The sequence below is a fragment of the Panulirus ornatus genome, chromosome 57 (genome assembly GCF_036320965.1).
Source record: "Panulirus ornatus isolate Po-2019 chromosome 57, ASM3632096v1, whole genome shotgun sequence".
Lineage (NCBI taxonomy): Eukaryota > Metazoa > Arthropoda > Malacostraca > Decapoda > Palinuridae > Panulirus > Panulirus ornatus.
The window spans coordinates 23,746,651-23,773,313 of record NC_092280.1 but is presented as its reverse complement, the minus strand read 5'-3'; the positions used below and the strand labels follow the sequence as shown (position 1 = coordinate 23,773,313).

General features: G+C 35.9%; 2 protein-coding genes across 8 annotated transcripts in view; one reads left to right on the top strand and one right to left on the bottom strand.

Annotated features, from left to right (window-relative positions):
• LOC139766291 (trimeric intracellular cation channel type 1B.1) overlaps window positions 1-12,277 on the bottom strand; it is a 37,297-nt gene extending 25,020 nt beyond the window's left edge. For 4 of the 7 annotated variants that reach the window (XR_011716830.1, XR_011716831.1, XR_011716832.1 and 1 more), the window contains exons 1-3: window positions 12,003-12,261; window positions 2,806-2,962; window positions 407-502 (exon numbers count right to left, since the gene is read on the bottom strand). Coding sequence is in view for 3 of the 7 variants with exons in the window: in XM_071694743.1 (XP_071550844.1) it covers window positions 407-502; window positions 2,806-2,962; window positions 12,003-12,123 (374 nt within the window). In the remaining 4 variants the exon portion in view is untranslated. Of the gene's footprint in view, window positions 1-406; window positions 503-2,805; window positions 2,963-12,002 lie in introns of all 7 variants that reach the window. The other 3 variants (XM_071694742.1, XM_071694744.1, XR_011716829.1) reach the window with 2 other exon arrangements.
• A 925-nt stretch (window positions 12,278-13,202) lies between these two features.
• On the top strand, window positions 13,203-25,372 carry Cchl (Cytochrome c heme lyase). The gene is made up of 7 exons (XM_071694741.1): window positions 13,203-13,383; window positions 14,714-15,103; window positions 17,164-17,469; window positions 18,610-18,795; window positions 19,896-20,075; window positions 21,713-21,825; window positions 24,595-25,372. The coding sequence occupies exons 2-7, from the start codon at window positions 14,723-14,725 to the stop codon at window positions 24,803-24,805; spliced, it is 1,377 nt and encodes a 458-aa protein (XP_071550842.1). The 5' UTR covers window positions 13,203-13,383; window positions 14,714-14,722; the 3' UTR covers window positions 24,806-25,372.
• Window positions 25,373-26,663: the final 1,291 nt, after the last annotated feature.

The following is a 26,663-nucleotide window of genomic DNA, read 5'->3' as shown; positions in this document are numbered from 1 at the left end:
TACTAAATCATGTCACTTTACTTTAAATATTGAGTTCTTCCAGGAAGTATTACTAGAGTCAGCCATTATCATATACATCCATAATTGTAGGTTTTGAAATCTAAAAAAAAAAAAAAATTATCTCCAAGATGACATTCTATGAGCATCAAAAAATTTTGAGGATGTTCTCTACAAAAATCAAAGTTAGGAACTTCAAGCCCTTTGTCTTTTTCATGGGAAACACTGACTCTTTCCCATCCACCACTATCTTCCTATCCTTCTGTCTACTATAATCCCTGTGATACATCCTCACCGATGGTGACTTTTCATTCATGTTATAACCTCAATCAGGCGGAGTCCAGTAACACTGGTCCTTACAGTAAAGTCACAAAACAATATTACAGTGTAGATTACAACATACACTAACCTATATACTTCCTTCATGGCAGCAAGTAGAACCTTAATTGGGAGAAATTTAGCAATTTTGTAGCCCACATCGAAGGGAGAGTAGAAGATGACATACCTGTAAATATAGATGAAGTTCTATGCTATTAAGAGCAAACAAGCTATCCCTTAATGCATCCAAATTCTGCTAAATGACCCCAAACAAAGAGTACAAATATTATTGATAATCATCGGCAAAAGGGGAATGGGGATTTTCTGGAGCTGCTGAATAGAACTAATGCATATCCTGACTAATGCAACAAAAATGGGACCTGGGTACATCAAAACTACAGGACAGAGAAACAAGTGATAGTGTAAAAAATAATATGCACGATAAGAGACAGAACAATTAGGGATATTCATGGCCTCGTAAATGCAAGGATTAAAACAGTACAGAGTATGAGGATTAATGCTAGTTTGTTAAAAAAGATTTTGAAAATAACTTAAAATGCAGAGACTGACAAATCAACATTGATGGATTTTGTAAAAACATTCATGGCACTGAAAGTAAGAATACTGTGAATCAACAAGTTGAAAAACAAATCCCTAATGATTTTTGAGCTGGAGGACCCTATTCTAAATAAAGAAAGGATGAAGGAAGGAATGCTGATTAAGACTCCTTGTGGCTACAGACATGCCAGGCAGTTTTTGTCATAAAAATTGAGAATTGGTGAATAGGGCCAAGACATAGTGGCAACCATTAATGGATGCATCTGAATCAGAGTCATGGAGCCAAGAGGTGCTTAGGGAGGATAAGGAACTTACACACATGAAAGAATTCAGGGTCTTCATTAGAAACAGATCAAAGGAAGAGAGAGAGAGAGAGAGAGAGGTAAAAAAGCACAAAATAATTACAATAACAAAATCAGGCAAGAGGAAGGTACTGACTGCCCCACCAGTGTTGCTGAAACCTCAATAATGTTAAGTGATGGAAACATCTGAATGAAAGAAATGTAAACAAATGCAGATGGAATAGTATCAAATGGTAGAGTTGGAAATCTGGAAGCATATTAGAGAAAATGCACCTGATATTGTTTTTGTGGAGACAAAACTTACTAGAGACATACTATTTCAAACATTCTGTTCAGAGGGATACATGGTAGCAAGAAAGGAGAGAGAAGACAAAGGAGGAGTACAACTAGCTCACTTAATATGAGACAGCCTTAAGTTTCAGGAAATACTGGAAAATGACCCATTCAAACAATACATAATGGGATGAGTAACTGTAGCAAATAAGTGCATGGTGGTGTTGAAAACAATAATCCCCAAAGGATTTCAACCATCCAGAAAAATCATAAAAGGATAACAGTAAAGTTACAATAAGAATGGTACATGAAGCAGTAAAGCATGCATCTCTAAGGGGTGGTAAAGTAGTAATAACAGAGGATTTCAATCATTACATTCTGATGGATATGGAATAATAGCCATGGATAGTTCTTGCATGTACAAAGGAAAATTTCCTTTACCAGTATGTCAATGAACACATTATGACCATACTTAGGGTTGTTAAGATGGTTTTAACAAAGGATGGTAACTGATATGGTCACAAAACTATACTAAACTTTATAGAATGATGAGCAAAACAACTCAGATGAGGATAAAGAACCACTAATCCACTGGAAAAAGGCTCAAGAAGCTGTGGGTCAATATAGCCCATATTCCCAATTCTTCAGCTCATGGAGATCCTTCCAAAAGCAGCTTACCTTGACATAAATGTGTGCGAGTTCTATAAAATCGCCAGTTCCTTCTAATTCATTACAGAATCTATTAAGAGCAGATCCTCCTCCAATACATATGAGATAATAAAAGGCAATGCTAATGATGAAACAAAGGACACATATTCTGCCCCATATTATAAATTCCAACACTCAGCTGACCATCTTACTTGTTATGTACTCAAGCTCCTCTAAATTATGCATAAAAACCAGAAGAGGTGCCAGTGCATCTTTGGTAAACGTTCACTTTTATCTTGCATTTGTACAGTACCTTAGTCCATTCTATCATCCGGATTCTTCTACCTCCACGTCTTGAGGTAGTCAATATGCTACTTATCGTACCCATTAATCAACCAGTCCGGGGGGGGGGGGGGGTAAACAGCTGAATTCACTGTAAGCGTACTGCCTTGGCCTGGATTCAAATCCTTGCTTGCCCACGTGTAATTTGCAGTCAGCGATGCTAATCACTACACCACCATCATTTCTGAATTCTTCCCTTTAATAAATGTCCTAAACGGTCAGTGCCTTCTTTGTCTGGCTGTTTATCCTGATTTGTAGAAAGGGCATTGAATCACATTTTCCACAACATACTACACAGAAAACAAATCTTCTATACCTATTTGTAAAATTCTATCCTAAGCTCTTTCCAGCTTCTATGTACTCTCACCAAACAGCAGTGGCCAGGAGGAGTTGCTGGTTGTTCTTGAGAGCACCAAGAAGAGGTTCACCTAGTAAGAAATTTGTCAGCAAACCACCAGCAAAGATGGTGAGCATAGAAGACAGCCAATTTGCCAAGGGATGTTTACGGGAGAAAGGAAGAGACCCTGAAAAAAAGTCAACATTCCATTAGCATTTTTAGCATTGCTTCAAGATAAGTTGGTTGTTAACTTATGATAAATATTTTAAAGTGTAAGCAGATGTGCCTAACCCTACAATTTTCGGAGCAAAAACTTATTCATCTTTGCAGCTCATCTGAAAGTCTACTAAATGTGCATCCTGTTTAAATATGAAAATAATATTAGCCAGAGTCATTCACGTGTCTTTTGGATAGCCAGATTTATATGAAAAAAATCAGCACATCTTAGTGGTTCAGAAAAAAAAAACTGCAAGGACATGAATACATGGAAGAGAATCTAAATGCATTGCACTTTCTAAAGAACAGAAGACATGATATTGCTTGCAGTGAAAAGGTGTGACTTCAGGAAAATATATGCAAAACCAGCAGAATTATATGAAATAATCTTTCAGGAAATGTTTATGAAATCAGAAAGTGCTAAATATTCATGAAAGCTGTGTAATTATCAAGCTCTAAAACAACAGTACAGTATAGACAATATAGAGGTATGATTCAGCAATGTATTTACAGAAGCAAGACCACAGCAACAGCTTTCAACTCTGGCTAAACCTGTGCTATACAAGTATAGATACATTACACTCCATGAACCATACTCAGTAGAAATCTCCATGAAAGTATGACCTCAGCTATGCATTTACAAAGGCATGAACAACAATTGACAAACTGGCACCATTTGTGCTCAGTCTGGCAGGTAAATATAGCAGAGGAGGAGAAAGCAGCCACCGAAATGCTCTGGTGGTAGCCAAACCTCCTCCCTCACAGCTACACATCAGTTCTCTTACTCTTCCCACACTATGTAGATGACACCTCTGTTTCCAAGCTGTCATCTGAAATCCCAACTTTTCATAACTAAGAAAATAAGATTATCTACAATGAAGTTAAACATCATAAAAGTGAAATACATGCTAAGAATAAGGAAAGATGGTTATGACTATTCATGTATCAAACAAGGTCCAAAACAGTAGAGTAAATGGATAGCCCAGGTGGGAGGTAGCTACTGTAAGAACCAATCCTATATATAGAAGTGAGATCTACTCTCCCCATCTTCCTGTTTCACACTTACAACCTGGGAAACAAGATTATTCATTCTTGAGATCAAATCTTGGCAATCCTCCACCAAACTGCCAATGAAGAACATTTCAGGATGGAACACATTAGGAAATGAGAATATAAGAAAATGAATAACAGAGTACCACATATTACATATTTTACATCGGATCCATATATAACAGTATAGTTCAACAGTGTTTTGAAGCCTCATACTTATACATATCCCTCAGGATTAACAACAGTGCTAAATACAACTTTCAAAATATCAAAACAAGTGAATTTCTTTTTGATGAACACAATAATCACTTTAATAATGCAGATTATACAACAACAATGTACACTACAAATTGTCCTAACTAATGATATAGTTACAGCACTAGGTAACAGATACAATGCAATGAAATAACTTACAGTAGATTTCTTAAAGACACACATAAAAGCTACAATTAATCCATTCACTGCTGTCATATCATATATATGGGAGCGTTCCTTCAGAGGCAATTCACTGCTACCATGTCATGTATGATTTCTTCGATTTACACTTCCAAAGGGCATTAATAAATGGAAAATCTATGCATCATCCATTATCTGGCAATAAGACCTTGCTACCATACATTAATATAGTTTATATGCTCACATCGTCTCCAACCTTCAAAACATTGTAAGGGATAAAACATAATTCTTTAACTGCCCCGGGCAAAAGAAATGTATATTAATAACTCATCTAGATTTATATATATGATGTATATACAGGTACTGAACCATTTATCTGGAAAGCTTGGGACTGGAGGCAACCTGGACTTTACGATTTTCGAGTTTCCTGGAACACATCCTACTATATACGTAAAATATAAAATAAACAATGAAAAATAAGAAAAACTATTAAAGAGACAAATTAATAACCTTCTAAACCAGGGTCTGTTAGATCTATAAAGACTGCTACATTCAAAACTAGCCAGTTCAAAAAATATCAGGATTTCTGGAATCTGGATAAATGGGTCAGTACCTGTAATTGTATACAAATAATGTGTCAGAGGTGGAGGGAAAGAGGAGAAGTGGGAGACCAAATTGGAAGTGGAAAGATGGAGTGAAAAAGATTTTGAGTGATTGGGGCCTGCACATGCAGGAGGGTGAAAGGCATGCAAGGAATACAGTGAATTGGAATGATGTGGTATACCGGGGTCGACGTGCTGTCAATGGATTGAACCAGGGCATGTGAAGCATCTGGGGTAAACCATGGAAAGTTCTGTGGGGCCTGGATGTGGAAAGGGAGCTGTCGTTTTGGTGCATTATACATGACAGCTAGGGACTGAGTATGAACGAATGTGGCCTTTGTTGTCTTTTCCTAGCGCTACCTCGCACACATGCGGGGGGCTGTCTTTTCATGTGTGGCGGGGTGGCGAAGGGAATGAATAAGGGCAGACAGTATGAATTATGTACATGTGTATATATGTATATGTCTGAGTATATATATATATATATATATATATATATATATATATATATATATATATATATATATATATCCCTGGGGATAGGGGAGAAAGAATACTTCCCATGTATTCCCTGCGTGTCGTAGAAGGCGACTAAAAGGGGTGGGAGCGGGTGTTTGGAAATCCTCCCCTCTCGTTTTTTTTAATTTTCCAAAAGAAGGAACAGAGAAGGGGGCCAGGTGAGGATATTCCCTCTAGGGCCCAGTCCTCTGTTCTTAACGCTACCTCGCTAATGCGGGAAATGGAGAATAGTATGAAAAAAAAAAATATATATATATATATATATATATATATATATATATATACGTTGAGATGTATAGGTATGTATATGTGCGTGTGTGGAAGTGTATGTACATACATGTGTATGTGGGTGGGTTGGGCCATTCTTTTGTCTGTTTCCTTGCGCTACCTCGCTAATGCAGGAGACAGCGACAAAGTATAATAAATAAATATCTTGGGGAACTGTAACATGACTGAAGTGAATGTATATATACAGTTTTATGCCATTAGAGAGGACACATCTTACATCTAGCACTGTTGCAGCCTGAACATTTATTTTTTCATAATTTTACCAAACATATAATTTATGAGTTACTATACTGATATATACAGTATACAATCTTATCCAGAAAAAACTCTTTTTTAGAAAAGTAAGAAAAAGTAAATATTCTTTAATATAATACAAAAGCTGCTGCACTGAAGGCACCTAAATATCTATAGAGTAGCCACAGTCAGAGTTAATATTCATTTGCAGACTTTCATTTTCATCAGCCTAAACAAAGCCCCCCAAAAAATAGAAAAAAAAATTTCTAAGTACCTATTCTAGTAATTATGTTAAAAGGGTAAGTTATATGTTTTTGTCAATGTTGTTTTTCATTAAGCTGTACTTTGCTGAATTTCTCTACAGTTTCATCATGCATATGTGAAACAAAAAACCTATGAATCACACTTCAATTCACTGGATTTCTAATGTAAGCCACATGAAATGCTCTGCTGACTATTCTCACTTGCATGACAATATCTACTGAGGGTGGATTACCATATCCCTGTTATATCGTTTCATACTGCTGCCGATCACTCAAAATCTTTTTCACTCCATCTTTCCACCTCCAATTTGGTCTCCCACTTCTCGTTCCCTCCACCACAGACACATATATCCTCTTGGTCAATCTTTCCTCACTCATTCTCTCCATGCAACCAAACCATTTCAAAACACCCTCTTCTGCTTTCTCAACCACACTCTTCCTATTACCACACATCTCTCTTACCCTATTATTGCTTATACGATCAAACCACCTCACACCACATATTGTCCTCAAACATCTCATTCGGGTGAGAAACTGCAGGTGAACCATAATAGTACCAGTACATGCATTCCGACATTCCTGGCACACTGCCACTCATGTGCACTCAGCCACTCAGTTGCAAAACCACCACTTTGACAAAAATACTGCCCTAGTTTCATAAAGTACAGATATCATCACTGAATTCCTAGAAATAATGGAGACTGGCAAATATGACAGATGCAATCATTGATTAAAAAGCCATGAGACTTGGTAATGATCATTACAGTGTAAATTAAAAATATTGGGTCAGCAACAACTCAACTGCTCTTTAGCAACAACACTGTGATTAAGGAGAGGGATTTTCTTTACCAGTGTTACTGTGGAACTACTGGGTACATCTTGATTCTAATACCATTCAGAAGAACTTGAAGGACAATTTTTACCCTTCCAACACTTCTGAAATAACCTAAGACCTAAAATTACTTAGAAATATTCCAATTGTAAATATTGATAGTAAATTTCTACTATATGCTTATTGAACTGAGGTTACGCAATATGTTTTCAAAAAGTTGATAACTGTTTACAACAAAGGAAATATATATTCACCATGAAGACTTGAATCTGACCTTGACTGTAATGTTTGCTGTCACATACAAGGAAATGGCCACTTTGCCACCTGGTATTTTTAATTCAACTTCTCTTTCCAAGCAGTGTTGTGACACCTTCAGACACAGATCTAAGGTCAAAGGTCTAGTAATACTGCTTGAGAGCCCGTACTAAATCACAGAATGCAGTACAATTGTATCATACTGCACTACAGTATTCTAAAAAGGCCTTCATCACTCACAATTATAATACACTTTTTTGATATCTGACAAAAGAAATGTCTGCAATGGGCAGCAAAAAATTTAAAAATTAAGGGATGCCCCCACTTAATAAGTGCTCTACAAACCTGCCATCAAATCTGCCAGGCCAACATTTTAGAAAAGTGCAATGTACATTATACCACAACTGCTACAATTCCATTCTTATGTGCTTCATTAATAACATTTGCTAAACAAGGAGATCCAATAATTCACAAAGTCAAAATTTAAACAATAAAAAAAGAAAATCTAATTTAAGATGACATCATTCTTAAAAACACAATATAAACAGGTATGTATGAATTCATGCAGAGAAATTTCAAAGATTTAGGGCACAAATCAGGAAAGCTTCACTCATAATTTTTGTTATGTTTGCTTTGGATTTAAAAGAATATTTGTTTTTCCATCAGACACATGTAGTACCCTTTTTTTCTTTTTTTTTACTAACGTTAATATATGTTATTTACTATTCACAAAATAACCAAAGAACAAGTTGGATTAGCAGGTAAAAAGTTAAAAAGAAGAGTGACTTTGACACACCAGTAACATGTTTTGAGTTATATTAGAACTTTGTCAAATATGCTATTATCACACCTTGAATATGACCTAATATGCCCAGCCTATGAAATGGGTGCAAACTATCAAAAATTAGATCGTTTAAGTCTTCGCACTAAACAAGTTACATCAAAGATACTTACTCAAAATCTTTCAACCACGCATTACCCAGTAAAAGTCTTTTACAGTTTCTAATTAATTTGCTCAGCTATATTATGTAATCTAACAATCAGCTCATCTATCTATCTATTTACTACCATCAGGTGCAAACTGCTTTTGAAATTACTAACACAGATCCTCAAGCTAAGCCAGTGTGATGGAGCAAAACATAAACTTTTGCAGTTACAAATGTGCTTCCACTTTGCACACTACCCTGATTTGTCAAATGAAACCAACATCACCCACAACATGTAAATACACATAATACTTAAGCTGCACCTGATTCCATATAATTTTGCTGGCTTCTTCATGTGCTATATTCCTGGCCCTAATCCATTCTCTCACCGTATCTATGCAATTTCTTCCATGGTCTACCTTTCATCCATGTACCTTTGACTGTACTACTTTTTGACTGCCTTATAATATGTTGCACATTCTTCATATCAAAACCATTCTAGAATACATTCACCTATGTACCTATAGTTTTGGCACAGCATCTGTATATCTTCCACAGTAATGTTACAATTGTGGGTGTTACATATTGGGGAAGGTCTCTTCTCCCTTAAATGACCATGGATCACAAAGTACAGTGTGACCAGTCCTAGGTCAACAAAGAAATGTCTCAAAAGGGTGATTCCTGCTGAAGGAAGGATGCCATACCTTTCTTTATCCTATAGCTTATCATTCTTTTGGCCTTCTAAGTCATATATATAGCTTGCCATTGACATTTACCATAATTTTTACTCATAATTCACAATTACTACCATTGTGTTACTCCCAATATTACTGTAATGTATAAATCACATGTTGAGAGCACTTGATATTGCTACTTTAGTATCAGCATCTACTGTTTCATTACTGCTGATACCAACATATTCAAGACACTAGCAAAGTTCTACACTCTTATGCTCTGTTTAAATTCTAACAACATAATCTTATGCGTTTTTGAAGTATGGAATGCATTACAACAGTGTGATACAGCTTGCAGTGCACTCTGGAAAGTGGAGCTCACTATAAAATCTTTTCAGGAGACTTTTCAACTACTTTAAGTGTAGATGAACACCACACAGTTTTTCAACAGAAATGAAAGATTCTTTTGGGAGTCTTGCTCTATGATATTCTTCTTCCATACAACAAAGTCTAAAGTCTAAACCTTGAGTGCAGTTTGAGCCATCAGTGAATAACAAAGTCTAAAGTCTAAACCTTGAGTGCAGTTTGAGCCATCAGTGAATAACAAGAATCTACTTGTTATCATAAGAGCAAGGTCATTTTTGCTTACTTTCATCCAGTCCCTTAAACATAGACCTTATGGACCTTTCAGGAAGAGAACCAAACAAAAACCACCTCTTGAACTGACCTGCCTGAACCAAACAAAAACCACCTCTTGAACTGACCTGAAGTCCAAACTAATCTCATTAATGTTATTTTTTTGTTTGTACATGAAAGCATTTAGAGGTCTTTGAATATCAGTCAAATACCTCAGGCCCCTCAGTAGCAAAATCAGTACATATAGGGTTAGATGGTACTAGTGTTATTGGACTCCATCTCCACAAGGTGAAAAATCCCCTTAACTGAGGCTGTATCTTTGGATGTACAGTCTTGTCCAAGAATTTCCCATTCCAAACAAGTTCACATTTCCATGCTACTGGAAGTAGCACAGCCCTCAGCTGCAAGGAACCTTTAGAAAGTATTGGATAACACCAGGTCTTCACAGAAATCAGTCCTGTGATAAATATCAATAAATGACTAATGATAGTACAATATATGTTTGAGCCTAAAGAGGTACTTTAAGCCAAGTTGTTTGCATCTAAACTTCAAACGGAGCTCACCAGCATCTGGATCTAGAGCTTTCAAACTGAGTGTAACTTATATTTCTCCTTAATATGACTCTTCTCTGCTTCAGCTTTCCCACTATGAATCTTAATAACCCATACTTCCAAATATCTAAGCCCAGCTAAACATCATCAAACATGCACAGAAATCAACCACACAAAACATTCTGGAAAATCATGGTGTTAACAGGATACATCTTAAAAAAAATCAAAGGCAATAGGAATCTGAATCACATTCATTGTGAAACCCAATAACAAAGGCAATAAGAATCTGAATCATATTCATTGTGAAACCCAACAACAATCTCTTATCAAGTGTCCTTCATGTCAATTCTATCTGTCAATCTTATCTGTCATGATTGTTTCTAATCTCTGTACCAGCAAAAACATACATCATACCACTCTAGTAAAGAGCAGTAAAGTGCAGTACTTTTATGACCTTAAAACAACGCTGTTTTATAAGAACATATTACAATATATCAAGCATCTTTACAGCCACCAGTGAGTTCTGTAATCTTTGGTGACAGGTTAGAACAGATAGGTTATTATTTGGAAAGGCATTCCTACTAGGTCAAAAGCAATTACATGCAACAACAACACAGCAAATATAAGTCTAAATACAATGATATGAACATTAACTAAGAAGTTTATGAGGTTATAAGGTGAGATACAGATCATGAGTTACATGTACCAAGATAGGAAAACCTAAGGTAACAGGGAATCATCAAACTAATGTAAGATAATCTTCCTTTAATTACAGGAATTTGTACCACAAATCACCATTAATGATCAATATGTACAAGTCTAGACTAGATACATATATAACTGTGAGATTCAAAAGTCATATAAGGCTGTTGTGGCCATTCCAGTCTTCAATAACCTTTGAAAAGACAGGTCAACTAGTTTTTGTTAATGTTCTTCCATGTTTGAATATCAACATGGGAGTTGATTGGTTAGTTGGGCTTTAGGACTATCAACTGCCAGGGTCATAGATGGCATTCATCTAGGTACCCAAAATATACTTATTACAAACAGCTCTCAAATAAATGTTGAACATATTTCTTCAGTAAATGACAACGAAAATGAGAATAAGGATTTTTTTTTTCATTACAAACAGCTCTCAAATAAATGTTGAACATATTTCTTAAGTAAATGACAACGAAAATGAGAATAAAGAATTTTTTCTTTTTCATTATACCCTAAACAATAGAAATGTTTTGTAGACAGTAGTAAAATTACATGAACGAGAACTACACACGTACAGTGGCCTATGACCTTTAGAGATGGACAGAATGTCTGATGAAAAAAAAAAAAGGTGCCAGACATTACTACACACGAGTGAAAGTTTTTACAAAAAAATCATATCATACACATAATTATTTCCATTACTACCCATATAACTAATTGATTTCCATTACTACCCATATATCTAACTGATTTCCATTACTACCCATATATCTAATTGATTTCCATTACTACCCATATATCTAACTGCGTGGAAAACGCGCCAAGATGTTAATTCTGATGTACCCTAATTCCTTGTCTTACATACATGATAAAATAATATTCCTGTCCATTAGCTGTAGAGAGAGTACCTCCCCCGTAGAACAATTGTACTTTCTCTTCGGCATATAAGAAATGGATGAACTGGGTTAGTAGGAAAGAGTCAATGCCTGAAAAAAGGTATCAGTCAAGCTCAATAACCATGTCTTTGATAAATGATAAATTATTTAAAAAAAAAAAAAGAGGTATAACGACGCCTTTGCTCACCGGTGCCTAGGTCCTCGCGAACGTAGAGGCAGCACAAGGTACAGTGAGCGATGTCGAAGTACGGGTACATCTTCAACTTTGTGACCTGGTTGGCCATCTCGAGGAAGGCTTCGGGATCCATGACGTCTGATGATCGAATCCTCGGTCCCCCTGTAATCGTCTGGACACCCACGGATGATCGTGAGAGGAGGTCAGGCCTCAGTTGCAAGATCCCTCTGGCTGAGTCTGCCTGTCTGGGCCAGGAATCTCACACCGAGCTCGAGCCTTCCCCGCAGACGACGCTGCTGACACCCTCACCCACCCACCCTCCCCCTTTTTTTTCCCATCAGACATTAATTTCCTCCTTTGACCTCCTCCACATGACCCTATTCGCCCGGTGGTGGATCATAAGTCCACTCTACCAACTCGGGATGAAAGTAAAGATACGTTGGAATATATTCTTGTAAATATAATAAAATATGTTGTCTGGCAAGCTTGGCCCGCTGCACGCATGCGCCCCGCAGCAGACGACAAAAATAAACGGGGGAAAGTATTCCTCTGGAAATGATTATAAAAAAAAATATCACAAATCATATATGACTAAATTATTTCCTAGATAAAAATCTTCATTTTTCATTAACTGGCACACGTGAGACTGGCGTCCAAAGACACGTATGGTAATGTTATTTCATCATATAATCAGCTGATGGCAGTTTGATTCAGATACACCATGTGTGTCCAACTTTTTTATTGTTATTTTTAGGATGTTGGGCGACTTATAAACTATTCTCCAAATATGAAAAAAAAAATTATTATTCACTGAAATAACTAAGATCATGAGGTCAAAGTAATAGACCAAAACGCAAGTATTATATAATGAATCCAGTAAATGCAAGGACGAAAATACGTGTATCATATATCAATGGCCAAAATAATACCTAAAAATCTGAGATGAAAATTGACTCACATCCTACTAACTTGAACAAATAAATAACTACATTATATGTTTGAGAATGACATATATATGAGATAAACATTCATCAACAAATAACAACTATTATCATCCCCTAAATTTCTTTGGCGGTAGGAAACGACAGTAAAGGAATGAATGATGTGAATGAATATTTGGGAGAAACTCATTCACTAAATAACCTATTAATTATGAGGGAATTAATATTAAATTCATGGAGGCAGGTTGGTGGAGGCGGCCTGCCTGGTGGATGTTATCCAGGCGTCAGTGTTTCATAAAAACTGGCAGGCGGTGTTGGGTGTGTGCGGCCAATGGCCTGAAAATCTACTCAAAATAAGCGAATTACGACACCAGAAGTGACCCTCGACTTCTTCTTTTGATCCGCGACGAGTTGTATAAATAATTTAGTAGAATAGAAGGCTTTTCAGGAGGGTAAGTCTGAAGTGTTGGTGTCCGAAGACAAACTAGTCTTGGTGTGTTGGGTATATAACTATGTCTTACTGTTACGGAATCAAGTGGTAGAAGAGTAAATGATGATCCATAATGGGGTAATTAAGTACAGAACTGAGTAGGTTAATGCTAAACTTTGTCTCCAGTGTTGTTGTACGGGATGGTTTCTGCTTCATTTATATTGCTTATCATGTAACCCCATTTTCCCAGGACATTTGATATCTTGTTCTACTTCTTAGTTTCATCTTACCAAAGGTTTAAAGTAGAGAGGTTAATTTAGTGACTTAAATTGAGAGTAGAAAGTTTTATGTACTGAAAACTATGGTTATTTGTCCGTAAAACAGAACCTGTATATTCGTCCAGTTAGGATACCATCATCAACATTATCTTTGAATATTACATACATTTATATAGCAATGACTACTTTTAGGACAGTATTTAGAAGAAAAATATTCAGGGTGTGATTTAGAGCATTACTTATTTTTCTAACCCCATCACCAGCTTTCACTTTCAATTTTGCTGAGAAATTATAGGAAATTCTTTTTTGCCATCTCATTATATACACAATCAACATCATCTCCTATACTCATCTGTTACTTAGCTCATAATCTGTTGAAGCCTGTAGACCCCTAATCTCACCCACTCTTGTATCATTATGTCTATACCTTTAACTAAATTACATATATTTGTATCGTCATTCCTCTGTCAGAACACATATCATAAATATCTTAAGGTTTTTAGATGGACCCCCATGGCTTAGCAACTAGCAATGCCATCCATAACGCATTCATAGGCTGCCCTGGGTCGAGCACACACACACATATATATATATTATTATTATCATTATATTTGATCGTCGTTTCATGCATCAGTGAGGTAGCACCAGGAAACGGAGGAAGAACAGCCCATCAACTCAAATACACATATGTACATAAATGCCCATACATGCACATTTACTTACATATACATACACAGATATATACATATATACACATGTACATATTCATACTTGTTTGCTTTCATCCATTTCTGGCACTACCCTGCCCCACAGGAAAAGCAAGAGAGAGAGAGAGAGAGAGAGAGAGAGAGAGAGAGAGAGAGAGAGAGAGAGAGAGAGAGAGATAATAAGATAGCCTTAATTAGGGCATTAAGTTGCCCTTGATATTTCAGATAAAAACAAAAAAAATGCTATTTCAGCTAAATAGAATCTAATTATTAAATATTAGAGATAGCCATACCAGTCAACAGTATCATTTTAAACCTCTATAACAGATTGATATTACTTTAACTCATAATCTTCTTACCATTTCAGAACCCCAAAATGGGAAACACCGTGACAGCTGCTCAAAGCACAGCAACATCTCTCACCAGCTTAGCAATTGGTAGTGGCTCAGGAGTACGATTAAATGCATCAGAGCTACCCCCAAATCACCCTGTCTTTGATAAAGAGAACCTCGACTCCCCACAGATTGGAAGCTCAGTATATAATAACATATCAAAAGATGATTCAGACCTACCTACATGGCATTCTGCCACCCAAATACAGAACCTTGACTCCCCACCTTCAGAGTGTCCTATGCACAACAAGCTTTCTGGGGAATTTACAGAAACACCTGCCGCACAGACCCAGAATATTGGCAGTGAAACACTTATTCCTTCAGAGTGTCCCATGCATCAGTCCACACAAGAGCAGTCAACACAGGTACGTCATAAAAAGAAGCAGAATTTTACCATAGACATTTTAATTCATTTAATCTGCATGTTCAACTCCATTCACTTTATGTTCACAGCCTATCACATGTGCGTACTTCCTTGGTTTATGTACAATGTATTTAAGTGAATGTATGTTTTCACACTGATGTTATCATTCTTTAGTTTTCACTTCTCACGGATGATTAATTAGATTAGACTGATGCCTCCTACGACTCCACTTTCACATGAGAACTGATGTGCATATGAATAATATTTCCTTTGGCTTCATTTCCTTGAATACTTCAAGCCCTAAAGAACTTATATTGCACCTGTCCATCTCTTACATGGTTGGCCTTTTCTCCTTGTACCTTCAGCCATACAACTATATATCTTTTGATGATTTATCATCTGCCATGTAATTTAGATGGTCATGCCATCACAAAAGGCATTCATCCATGCATCTGCCTGTGAGTTGTATCAATAAAGAGGATGTAGAAAGCACTTGCACACAAAACGTAGAGCAACCAAACAATTTTGATGAATCCTCCAAGGATTTACTTACTTGTTTGTTATACAGTATTGCTACTCGTTTATGCAAGTCATTTGAAAAGTCTTTTTCCCCTAAATTCCCTTGGATTTTTTATATTCATTTCCTTTATCTTATCATGTCATCATACTAGGATGAATTTGTTTATACTCTTGATTATCAATCATTCTTTTACTAACTTATATTTAGAGTACTTCTTTATCATTTATAGTATATCCTGCCATGATCAGGATGATAAGCTAAAAGTACATTTTATGGAAATAATATAATTTATTGCATTAAAAATTTGTGGACATATTGGAAATATATATATGAATTTTTTATTCAGTGTAAGCATGCAGCCAGATGAATTGTTAGAATGATAAACAGCAAATAATGCTGATCAAAGTGCCTCAAGAAATTATACCATATGCTATAGACTTTGTTCTAAAAACTATTTTTATCTTTATTTTACAAAGAGAGTAAGGATGAATACCATATAAAATGAATATAGAGAACTATCAAAAGGATTTAAATGGTGGTATAAATGAGTGAAGTGAAATGAATACTGTATAGGGGTGCAGAAATGATATGTAATGACACCATGGTTGGTTAATCTTTTTATCGTTGGGGATTACCTGAAATGAGATGGGGTGATTGTGGTTTAATACTTGACATGGGGAAAACAAAATTGAACTCGCTACAGCTTTTGTTTCCATATTTAATCCACTAATTGCAGAGAAAATTAAAGATAGAAATATTTTTGACAATGCCAGAGAAAAGGATTTTAATGGGATGCAGTGAAATGAATTTACGTAAGAAGATGGATGTGTGCAGACTTTAGTCTGATATAAATCTCCTTAGTTTGCGAATGTGAAGAGCTTATATTAGCATGGAAGTCATTGTTTCAGTTTTGCACCATAAATGAAATTGATCCACCCAGTGTAACAGGAAATAAAGTTGAAGTAATAACATGCACAGAATGATTCTGAATTTTCTCGATGCTGCCCAAGACATACTTATGAGAAGTGCTTGTCTGTCACAATACTTACAGACATGCCAATGTGTATTTGAAGAGCTCATACCATCAGCAGTTTAAGCCAAACATGTTCATTACATTTATTTGAAGAAGTTGTACCTGCAGTGGTGTAAGCCACACATATTCATTACATTTACAAGTTAACGTCATGTTATGTAAGTAATATTAACTCATAAGATAGCCAGATTTAGAAATTTGCACTCTTCCCATATATTCAATTGGAATTATTTTTTACTAGTTTTATTGTGTGAAGTTACGTAGTCATATGATAGATATCTTTCGTTCAAGTGAGGATATCCCCTCTAAGGCTCAGTCCTCTGTTCTTAACGCTACCTTGCTAACACTGGAATTGGCAAATATGTATAAATAAAATATATATATATCGTAAATAGATTTATATCTTTAAAACAATACAGATGCTGTGCATATTTGCGTAAATCACTAGCTAGTTTGTTTTGATAAAATCCTCTGAGAATCTTAACTTGGATCTTTCTTGTTATTTCAGGACATAAGTATAGGCAACACAAGATCAACTGTTTTTAACAAAGAAAGTGTTGTCACCTATCCAGCAGAGTGCCCAATGCATAACATGAAATCAGAAAATGCCACAGATCTACAATCTCATCAGTCCGCTTCGATAGAGTGCCCAATGCACAACGAGGTTTCCAAGGCTTCAGAAGACTTTCCAGTACAGCAAGACATAGTCAGCAACATAGATTCACCTGCTACACAGGTTCACAAAAGCAATGTTGGAGCAGCTATCCCTTCTGAGTGTCCTATGCATCATTCCAAACAAGAGGAGTCACTGCAGGTAGGCAGAAAAGTAGTAAAAAAACATTCGCACTGGGTTTCTGAATCTTTATCTTGTTCATATATGTCTCTTCTTCATGCATATTGTTCTCATAAAAGAAAGCCAGAAGGAGAGAGTGAGTAAAGAGGCAGACTCAGAGGCTTATGTGTCTGAAGAGGGGGAAACATGGAGAAGGGGGAAACCAAGAAATACATGGAAGGATAGAGTGAAAGATACTTTGAGTGATTAGGGCCAGAACATGGAGGGTGTAAGATTTCCATGGGATGGAGCAAACTTGAGTGCTGTGGTATACAGGGGACGATTTGCTGTCAGTGGGTTAAATCCTGGCATATGAACTGGTCAAGGTAAACAAAAGAAAGGTCTTTGGGGCTTGTGGATAAGGTGAATTAAGTTTCAGTACATTATGCATGACAGCTAGAAAGAGGATTTAAGCAAATGAGGCCATTTTTCATCTCTTCATGACACTATCTCATAGCCAGGAAACTTTGAATGTGTATGGAAAATTGGCATATGCACACACATATATACTATATAGAAGTGTTACTGGCTCCCACCTGCTTGGAGTTACACCAAGTGAGACTTCATTTTCACTGACGTTGTATCATTATCAGTGGATGAAAACAAAGGGCAATCTTTTCAAGGAACTCCTTATTCCAAAGGATTCCAACTTTTCTGATTGTATCACAGCCATGAAGATGCTGCAGCCCAATAAAAGATGTCCTTGGTCTTCATAATCAATTGGAATTACATACATATGTATTGGTATTAACAGACTTTGTCAGCTTGTGATAACACTGCAAGCAGTCTCCTTTGGCAAGGCTCTATCACTACTGGTATATGGAAAGGAATGCAGTCTTGTCAAGGATGTTCTTTTTCCAAAGGGAGCTATCATCCTTCTGATTGGAGTTCAGGATCCCCAGTAATGGGGTCCTAGGGCCATATATTTTATTGATTTCATATATATATACCACAGTTAACAGTAGATTTTATCAAATTGATAGACATGGCAAGGTTCTTGAAGAAGCTGTTCCTTGGCTATATGTACGTAGTCAGGCAGGTACTGTAATTGTCAATAAGTTTAAGGTCAGTTTTAAAGATACTGAATTACATTCATTATATAAGAAATTTTTTCTTATTTAGGCTTACCCCTCTGAATGTCCAATGAATGCAGGTGAAGATTCAAAGTGGCCTGCACATCAAGCAGGTGTACACTATGGGAAAGATTTAGCTGGGAAATTTGTGGACATCAACCCGCTAAACATGGAAGCCTATCCAAACCAGAATCCTTCTCCAGACCAACCATTTGACCTGCCTACTGAAAGACAGGCAAGTACAAATCTCTCTCCATAATGTACTGATAGGTAATTAAAGATACACACACAAAAAAAAAGTAAATAAATCCTGTCCTTATACAGAAACTTTTTTCATATGTGATGAACTCCCTACCTCCTCATTCCTGAATGTTATCTTCTTTATTGCAAAGCCGGTGTTTGTATGTTTTTTATGTCTATTCATATCCCTACCTCTTCATTCCTAAATGTTATCTTCTTTATTGCAAAGCCGGTGTTTGTATGTTTTTTTTATGTCTATTCATATGTTTATCCAATGCCATTCCTAATCATGCTGTGGATCTGATGCAGATTCTCAGCTCACTTCCAGGATTTCTAAAGTAAGACATGGGCTTCCACAGTAGCACCATGCAATATTCCTCAGCTTTTCATTGTGTATGTAAGTTTATATGTTGAGTGAGATTAATGTTTCACAATTTTTAATCATATTTTCTTTTTCCTCAATTGTAGTTCTTGTAAGGTATTGCTTGATTGCAACTGCTTACCTTTATAAAGTTCTGATTGATTTCAACCCCTAACCAATTTAGGGTAAGAGCTGTGAAGTCCTTATAGTTTACTATATGATTGCTTTTAGATATTGGTCTGTCTGTTTATTGTTTCTACGTCTGTTTCTCCATTCTGTCTATATGCTCTTTCCCTTCTCTTTTCCATATATTCTTGCTCTCTTTTCTCTCAAAACTTAACACCATATTAGATTTACTATTTACAAATTCTGTGGAGTTTCTCAATGACAGTGAAGACAATCAAGTAAGCACATCAGGTTATAACATCATAGTTGTTACAGCCCACAGTATCTAGAAATAGATGAAAATCAATACAAAAAAATTGATGATGTAAGTCTCAGTGATGTTAATTTTTCATTTACATAACTTTCACACACTCCCACATTTTCAGACTGCTATCCAGTACCATTATTTACTCTCACATACACAGTACTCCTAAATAGCATTTGAAAGTTTGTGCTTTTAACATGAAATTAATAATTGTTGGGAAAATACTGAGTTTACTGTTAATCCCATTGTAGATAGAGTTTATCATGCCTGATAGAATTCAGTGTATTTACTTTTTTTCCTCTAGGTTTCATCAATTCCCAAAGCTGGCTCAGAGAGTGAGAACTGGGTTTACCCCTCCCCACAAATGTTTTGGAATGCGATGTTGAGGAAGGGTTGGAGATGGAAAGATGATGACCTTTCCCAGAGGGACATGGACAACATCATTCACATTCACAATGTTAATAATGAGTTAGCTTGGCAAGAAGTAAGTATGGATTTTATGACACCTCTGTAATATTATGGATCATTGCACAACTGAGTATATGAAAAGACAGTTAATAGTTCATCACCAGAGTCTGACATTCCTTTATTGATTCACCCGAGGTCAATGTATGAAACCAGCAAAGCCTCGTTTTCCATTTCATTGTGATAAATTCAACATTAACATTTGACTATATATATCTAGTTGTGCTCTAAATTACATTAATCTAAAACCTCGGTATTTGTGTTTTCCTTCCTGATTATAATACTGATGTACCCATATGGTGTTATCCATTTCCATATTATCTTAAGTGTGTTCCAAACTGTAATTTCAGATCACTGGTTTGACTTAATCATATTGGATTTTTATCCTTCTTGGTGAGATTCTTGATTCCATTAATTTTCAGCCCTCAGGTTGAAAGATGGAGTTGTCACGCATCCTACATGATCCCCACATTAATAGCTCAATCTCAGGTTTTGCTGTGTAATGGATTTTTAATATATTTAAGTAAATCAAATATTTCGTTTTCAGCTCTGTTGAAAATGGAGTTGGATTATTTTTCCATGTGAATTATATTACCTGTCCTGAATTTTCCAGTCGTAGCTGTGCTAAATGATGTTGCTTTTTTAGGTCAGGCTTTATATGATTAATAATTAGATTGTTTCATATCACATTTAAGGATAGATATGACTCATGTATTCATACTTGTTTGTACACTTAGTGTTTAGCCTTTAACTACAGTGTCTGGAAAAAAACACCTTGTCCATCTCCCCATACATTTTCAAAGGCAGTGTCATATTTACATTACAGTACTTTGTCAGCTCTCCTTTGGCAATGAGTTTCATCTACAGATGTCTGGGAATGGAACTGACTGTGTACCTGAAGTATTCTAGATCCATGTTTTCGGTTCGTAGAGTCTTGATCTCCTGAGTGAAGTGCTGAGGCAGTGCGAGGTGTTGCAGAAAGCAGCTGCATGATCATGTGTTCTGAGTGCCTAGTGCACCTAGAAATCTCATATGTATGCACTTGTTCTTGCTTCCAGACAAAAATTTGGGCTTTTTCCTCCTTAGCAAGGTAAGAGCTAACCACCTTGAAGCACACATAGAGGAAAGAAATACAGCACTCTAGAAGTGAAATTCCCAGAATGAGGTGTCAGCCAGGAAGGGTAAAGAAAGAACTCACTGAGTCAGGTTGCTTGTGTTCATGCTATTAGAAACACGAGTCTCAGTGACCAGATGTATGATGATTTCTCAAAGGGTACCATTTGCTGGTACCCACAATAAACCTAAGTTGTGTATTGCCTTTGAAAATATATGGGGGCAGACTGTGATTTTGTGGACAGACACTGTATACTATATCTTTGTAGAATTCTGTCAGGCTTGATGAAGATTTCAAAATTAATCAAAGCTAATTCAGGTTCAAAAATAGAATAAAAAAAAAGTGTATATCCATATATCATTTTTTTATCATCTTAGCAATCATGTATTTCATTAAAATTACTGAGAGTATTCTGTTTGGTATAGTAAGGCTTACAGGTATACATGTGGGTCCAACAGCTTAGATTAGTCTTGTATTACTTGATAGTATATAGAATTTTACATTGCATATCCCTCTTTTATCTTAATAATGATTTCTTCTAGGTGCTGAAGTGGGAATCACTACATAAGAAAGAATGTGGGCAACCTAAGTTAAAATGCTTTGGTGGAAAGGCTTCAGACTATTCTCCAAGAGCTCGCATTAGAAGCTGGCTGGGGTAAGATTGATAAGGCTTTGTTACTACCATTGAAGTTGGCCGATACAGAAAGTGGTCAAAAAGTTGCATGCATTTAGTTTTCATTTGCTTTTACCAAATGATTATGAGTTTAGTAATGCTTATTTGTGAGCACTGCATTACTTCTTGATTTTTAACATAATTTTTGGAACTAGTGTTTATTGCTGGTAGAGTTTGCATTTCTCCTATAAATTGATAAAACCAGAAAGATAAATAGAGTACTTTTGGTAAATATCAAAAGGATATAGTAACCCAGTATGATGATTGGACAGGCATTCATATATATCTTGTTAGTCTGTCGTGTGATCCTGTTTCAGAATGTGTTATGTGAATGTCGAGCTTATTAAGGAACACACCTTTAACCCTTTCATCTTGATATATCTGATTTCCTGTTGAATCTTAACTGTGTATGTTATATATTCTAAGGTTTGCATCAGCAATTAAAGTCACCAGTAGTTCTTATTTGCCCTCTTTTTCAAGTCTCGTACCTTTTTCTTCGCTTTCCAATACTTTTTTGTGTCCTCGTTCCCCGTGACTCATAATCCTTCTCTGCAGATTCCATCCATACACCTTCCATTTCTGTTTTATTAGAAAACTTGAACTTTTTCTTTCCACTAACAATAAGTTTTCAAGGAAGTGACCTTATGAAAATAAACCACTAGAGTTTGTATCAGTTGCAGTAATCATACTTGGCTTTGACACCGTTAATATGGTAATATATAAGCCACTGAAAACAAAAGATTATAGAGTTCAGTATGCTGCTAATGGAAACAGTAATTGCTGAGTAATATAGGCAAATCTAGACAACAAAAATTGGATAAGGTGACTTAATTTTGACTGAGTGGAACAGGTAAAGAGAGATTCAGATGATGGTTGCAAATATAAATACAGATCAGCAGATAATGCATTGGCAGATGAAAGAGAACAGATAGATGAGCTAATGACCATAAGTGAGACATTTAACAGAAACAAGGACTCTACTGAATTACTTTACTCAAATGATGTATCTGTCATCCTAGATGTGAAGTTAATAAAACTAGCACCTCAGATCACATCATACAAGTGGCCACTATAAAGTAGTAATGAATGAAGAAAAACAGAATGCAGTCAGGGATAACATAAGAATCAACATAACTAACCTTATTTTATACTTAGTTTAAATGAAGTGAAAAGAAGCCAATACTCTGATAACACACACAAAGTAGAAGAAAGTTCTCAACAGTAGTAATACAAATGCAAATATAATAGTTGTTACGAATGTATAAATCAAATGATTACAAGTTTAGTACCACATAAAAGGAAATGTGATGTAATATAGAGAAAGATGCTGAGAGACAGAAAGCACTGGAGTAATGGAAGAGATTGAAAGAAAAGAAATTATGGTATGCAATAATATGCAGAGATAAAGTAGAACTAGAACAATTAAGAAGTGATGTAAGGGAAATAATGGGGCTACACGGAAGAGAACAGAGAATGAATGGGAAGTAATACAAAATATGGAAAAAACTATCAAAAAGTCCAACATGGACATATGAATATTGCATAAAACAAAAGATCAGAGGCAACCTTTTAAAAAAAAAAAAAAAAAAAAAAAAAAAAAAAAAAAAGGAAGAAGGTATTAAAAATGACCCAAAAAAGTTGTCAAATGTTTATCAATCAGCTCACATTCCGACAATGCCTCCCGATTCCCAACCTCACTTAATCAGTATCACGTGATCATTTGTAGTGATAGCTCAGATATTCTCATTTCACTCTTGTAACAGTTGAGATTTGGGTTCATGTTCAGGAATAACATGTAGTACCTCTTAACTGCAGCAGATTCAGAAAAAAAAATTAGGAAAAAACTGCAAAAAGAAAGGACAGAAGCATCCTCCACACACCATCTTTACAAGTGAGGAGTTAGCAGAAGTGCTTGGCTACATGGGGTAGTTTGTGACTCTCATTAATGATGTGGATCCCAACTCTGAAAGTCCCCCCCATGTTCTGTAGAGGACTTACAGATGTTTCATGTTGCTACATGGAGGTTTAAAGAGAAGAGTCAAAGAGGTGTTGCACACAGCTAGCAATGGATTGCTTTTTCCAGAAGGCCCAAAAAAAGCCTCCTCTTCAACTTCCATTTGAAAATGTTGCTGAGTTAGATTAGTTAGTGGGTGATGTAGACAACCATGATGGCACTTCCTCTTCCTTCTGTTAATGTTCGCTACCCATCTCATGCTATCACCAACTCAAATCCTTATCACATTTTCTGGTATGTTTTCATTAAGTACCATGCAAATTTAATGACAAGAGAGCATAGTAAATTGTTCTTAAGCTGTTTCATGAATATATCCATACATAAGAGTGAACTAACTTTGCTTAGGATTGTAACCTTACATACATATCATGGGTTTCACTTGCTAATTTAGTGACAAATTGGTTAGCATTAGGTTTACCAATATTGTAACCCTACTGCTAAACAGGGGCTTCTAGCATGCTTTAATATAAACTATGTATTCCTGATTACCATTCCCCTTTTAGCACACAACTCCACAAGCTTTTTCTTGTTTTCATTTATACCAAAGGCTTCATGCTCTTGAATAATACTCTCATTGCTCAAATCCTGTAACAGTAAATCTGCAAAAACACTCACTCTTTTTCTCTTAAGATGTGTCTTTCTTCTATCTCACCTCGTCGTGTAGAAGCATTAATACTCACCGACCTCTTATAGTCTCTGTTCATTCTGATCCATATAAGCATTTTATTTGAACACAGATATGAGTTGCCCTTTGACCGACATGACTGGATTGTGGACCGATGTGGCAAAGAGGTTCGTTACATAATTGATTACTACGATGGTGGAACAGTTGACCCAGAGAATTACAAGTTTGCCATCTTGGATGTGCGACCAGCTATGGACTCCCTTGAGAATATTTGGGACAGAATGGTTGTTGCATGGTGGCGTTGGACAAGAAGTAATGATTGAGGCAAAACCCTGAATTTGTTGCAAAGCTAGAACAGTATGTGACATTTTGGAATTGTAGATAATGTAATTAATTTGTAGGCTTATCTTTTCTATGATTTCTTTATTTTTGTATATATTGTAACTGTAATGCAAGGAAACTTGATAAAAGTTATATTTAGGTTATACTGCAGCAGTTACCTTGATTGGCTGATACTGCATTTTAGAATATTCAAAAAAATGAGAAAATTCCACTACCTTAACTGAAACAGACGTTACTTTTCAGTAGTAAATTAGGAAAGTAGTTTTACATTAAGAATATAAACAAGCTTGCAAACTCCTTGTTATAGTTGAGAGTGCTGTTATGACGGGTATTTTTCTTAAATTACATTTACCAACCTGCTTTGTGTTTGAAAAGAAGTGGCTAGAAATCAGAAGTTTACAGGTTATGCAACTTATTATTAGCTCAGTGATCCTAGATAAGAACTTGCCAGTTTTATTTTAAGAATATTTAGTATTTTGCAGCTGTAATTAAACTCAGTTTAATGTAAATAACTTTGTACAAAGTTAAGATTAAAAATCCAAAATAAAGTTGTTTATCCTAAATCCTTGCACTTCCTCAATATTTAAACTTATGAACATTGTTTGACTAAACCTTTATTATAATTTTTTTCTACAATGAAGAAAGTGTGTTCATTATCTTTTGTTTATGAACATCATTAAGCGTTGTTAATCTCTTATATTCCCAGTCTTATAAATGGATGTAAATATATATATACATGAGCTGCTGAAAATACAAAGGAATAAGCTACTGAATACAGTGGCAATTTAGAAAATAGAAAGAACACACAACAGAGGTGAGACAATGTGATGGTAATCAGACTGACACTTCACCGAAAACTTACCAAAATCATATGATATGCAGAACACATGGCAGATAGATGTTGCTAAATAATACCCGTGACTAATGCTAAGGGAACACATTAACCAAATGAGATTTGCAGGAAAAGTGTACATGATGAATAATTTCTGTAAATTCATATATACCAACCTAAGGTGGCAAAAAGAAAATTTCCTTTCCCACCTTCAATCTCATTAATGCCCTTTTTACCCTCCCTCTAGCTATAGGCCCCTGCACTTGTATCCTTTTCCTTCCATCCTCCATACCTATGCATGTAACAACTGTTGCCTCACCTTCTCCCACAATCAGTTCTTCAAAATACTCTTTCCATCTTCCTTTCACTTACTCCATTTGGTTCAGCAACTCCCCTTCCTTACTTCTCACATTTACAATTCAATTACATCCACCTGTATCCTTTTTTGCCTCCTTCTAGTACAATTTCTTATTTTCCCTAAAATTTTTCACTCAAACTTTCTTCCAAGTATCTCCATCTACTCTTTCTATGCTTTCCTCTGTCAGCATCTTAATAATTCACTTACAAATCTTGTATTCTTCCCTCCTCCTTTGCTGAAGTTCTATGGATAAACTCCTTTCAAGCAATCTAGCAATCTACCATATGCCTTTTTCATCTCTTGCACACCATTTCTAAGCATTTATAACTTCTTCCATCCACCATGCATTTCCTCTTTCTTTCTTATATATCACAACCTTGCATTCAACTACTAATTCTAAAACCTTTAACATTCAACTACTAATTCTAAAACCTTTAACAGACTTTCTTTAAGCATTTCAAACACTTTGTTCACACATGACTGCACTTTCATCAAAACTTTATGTCACCCTTCTCTCCTAATCTTCCTTGCATTCTTTCTGGCTCATTTTCCAGCTTGCCAACATATTTACCTCTCATTCTTTGTCACACCATAACTCCACTTCTCCCTGATGCTCACCTCCACAAGAACTGCAAAATGGTCAGAATCT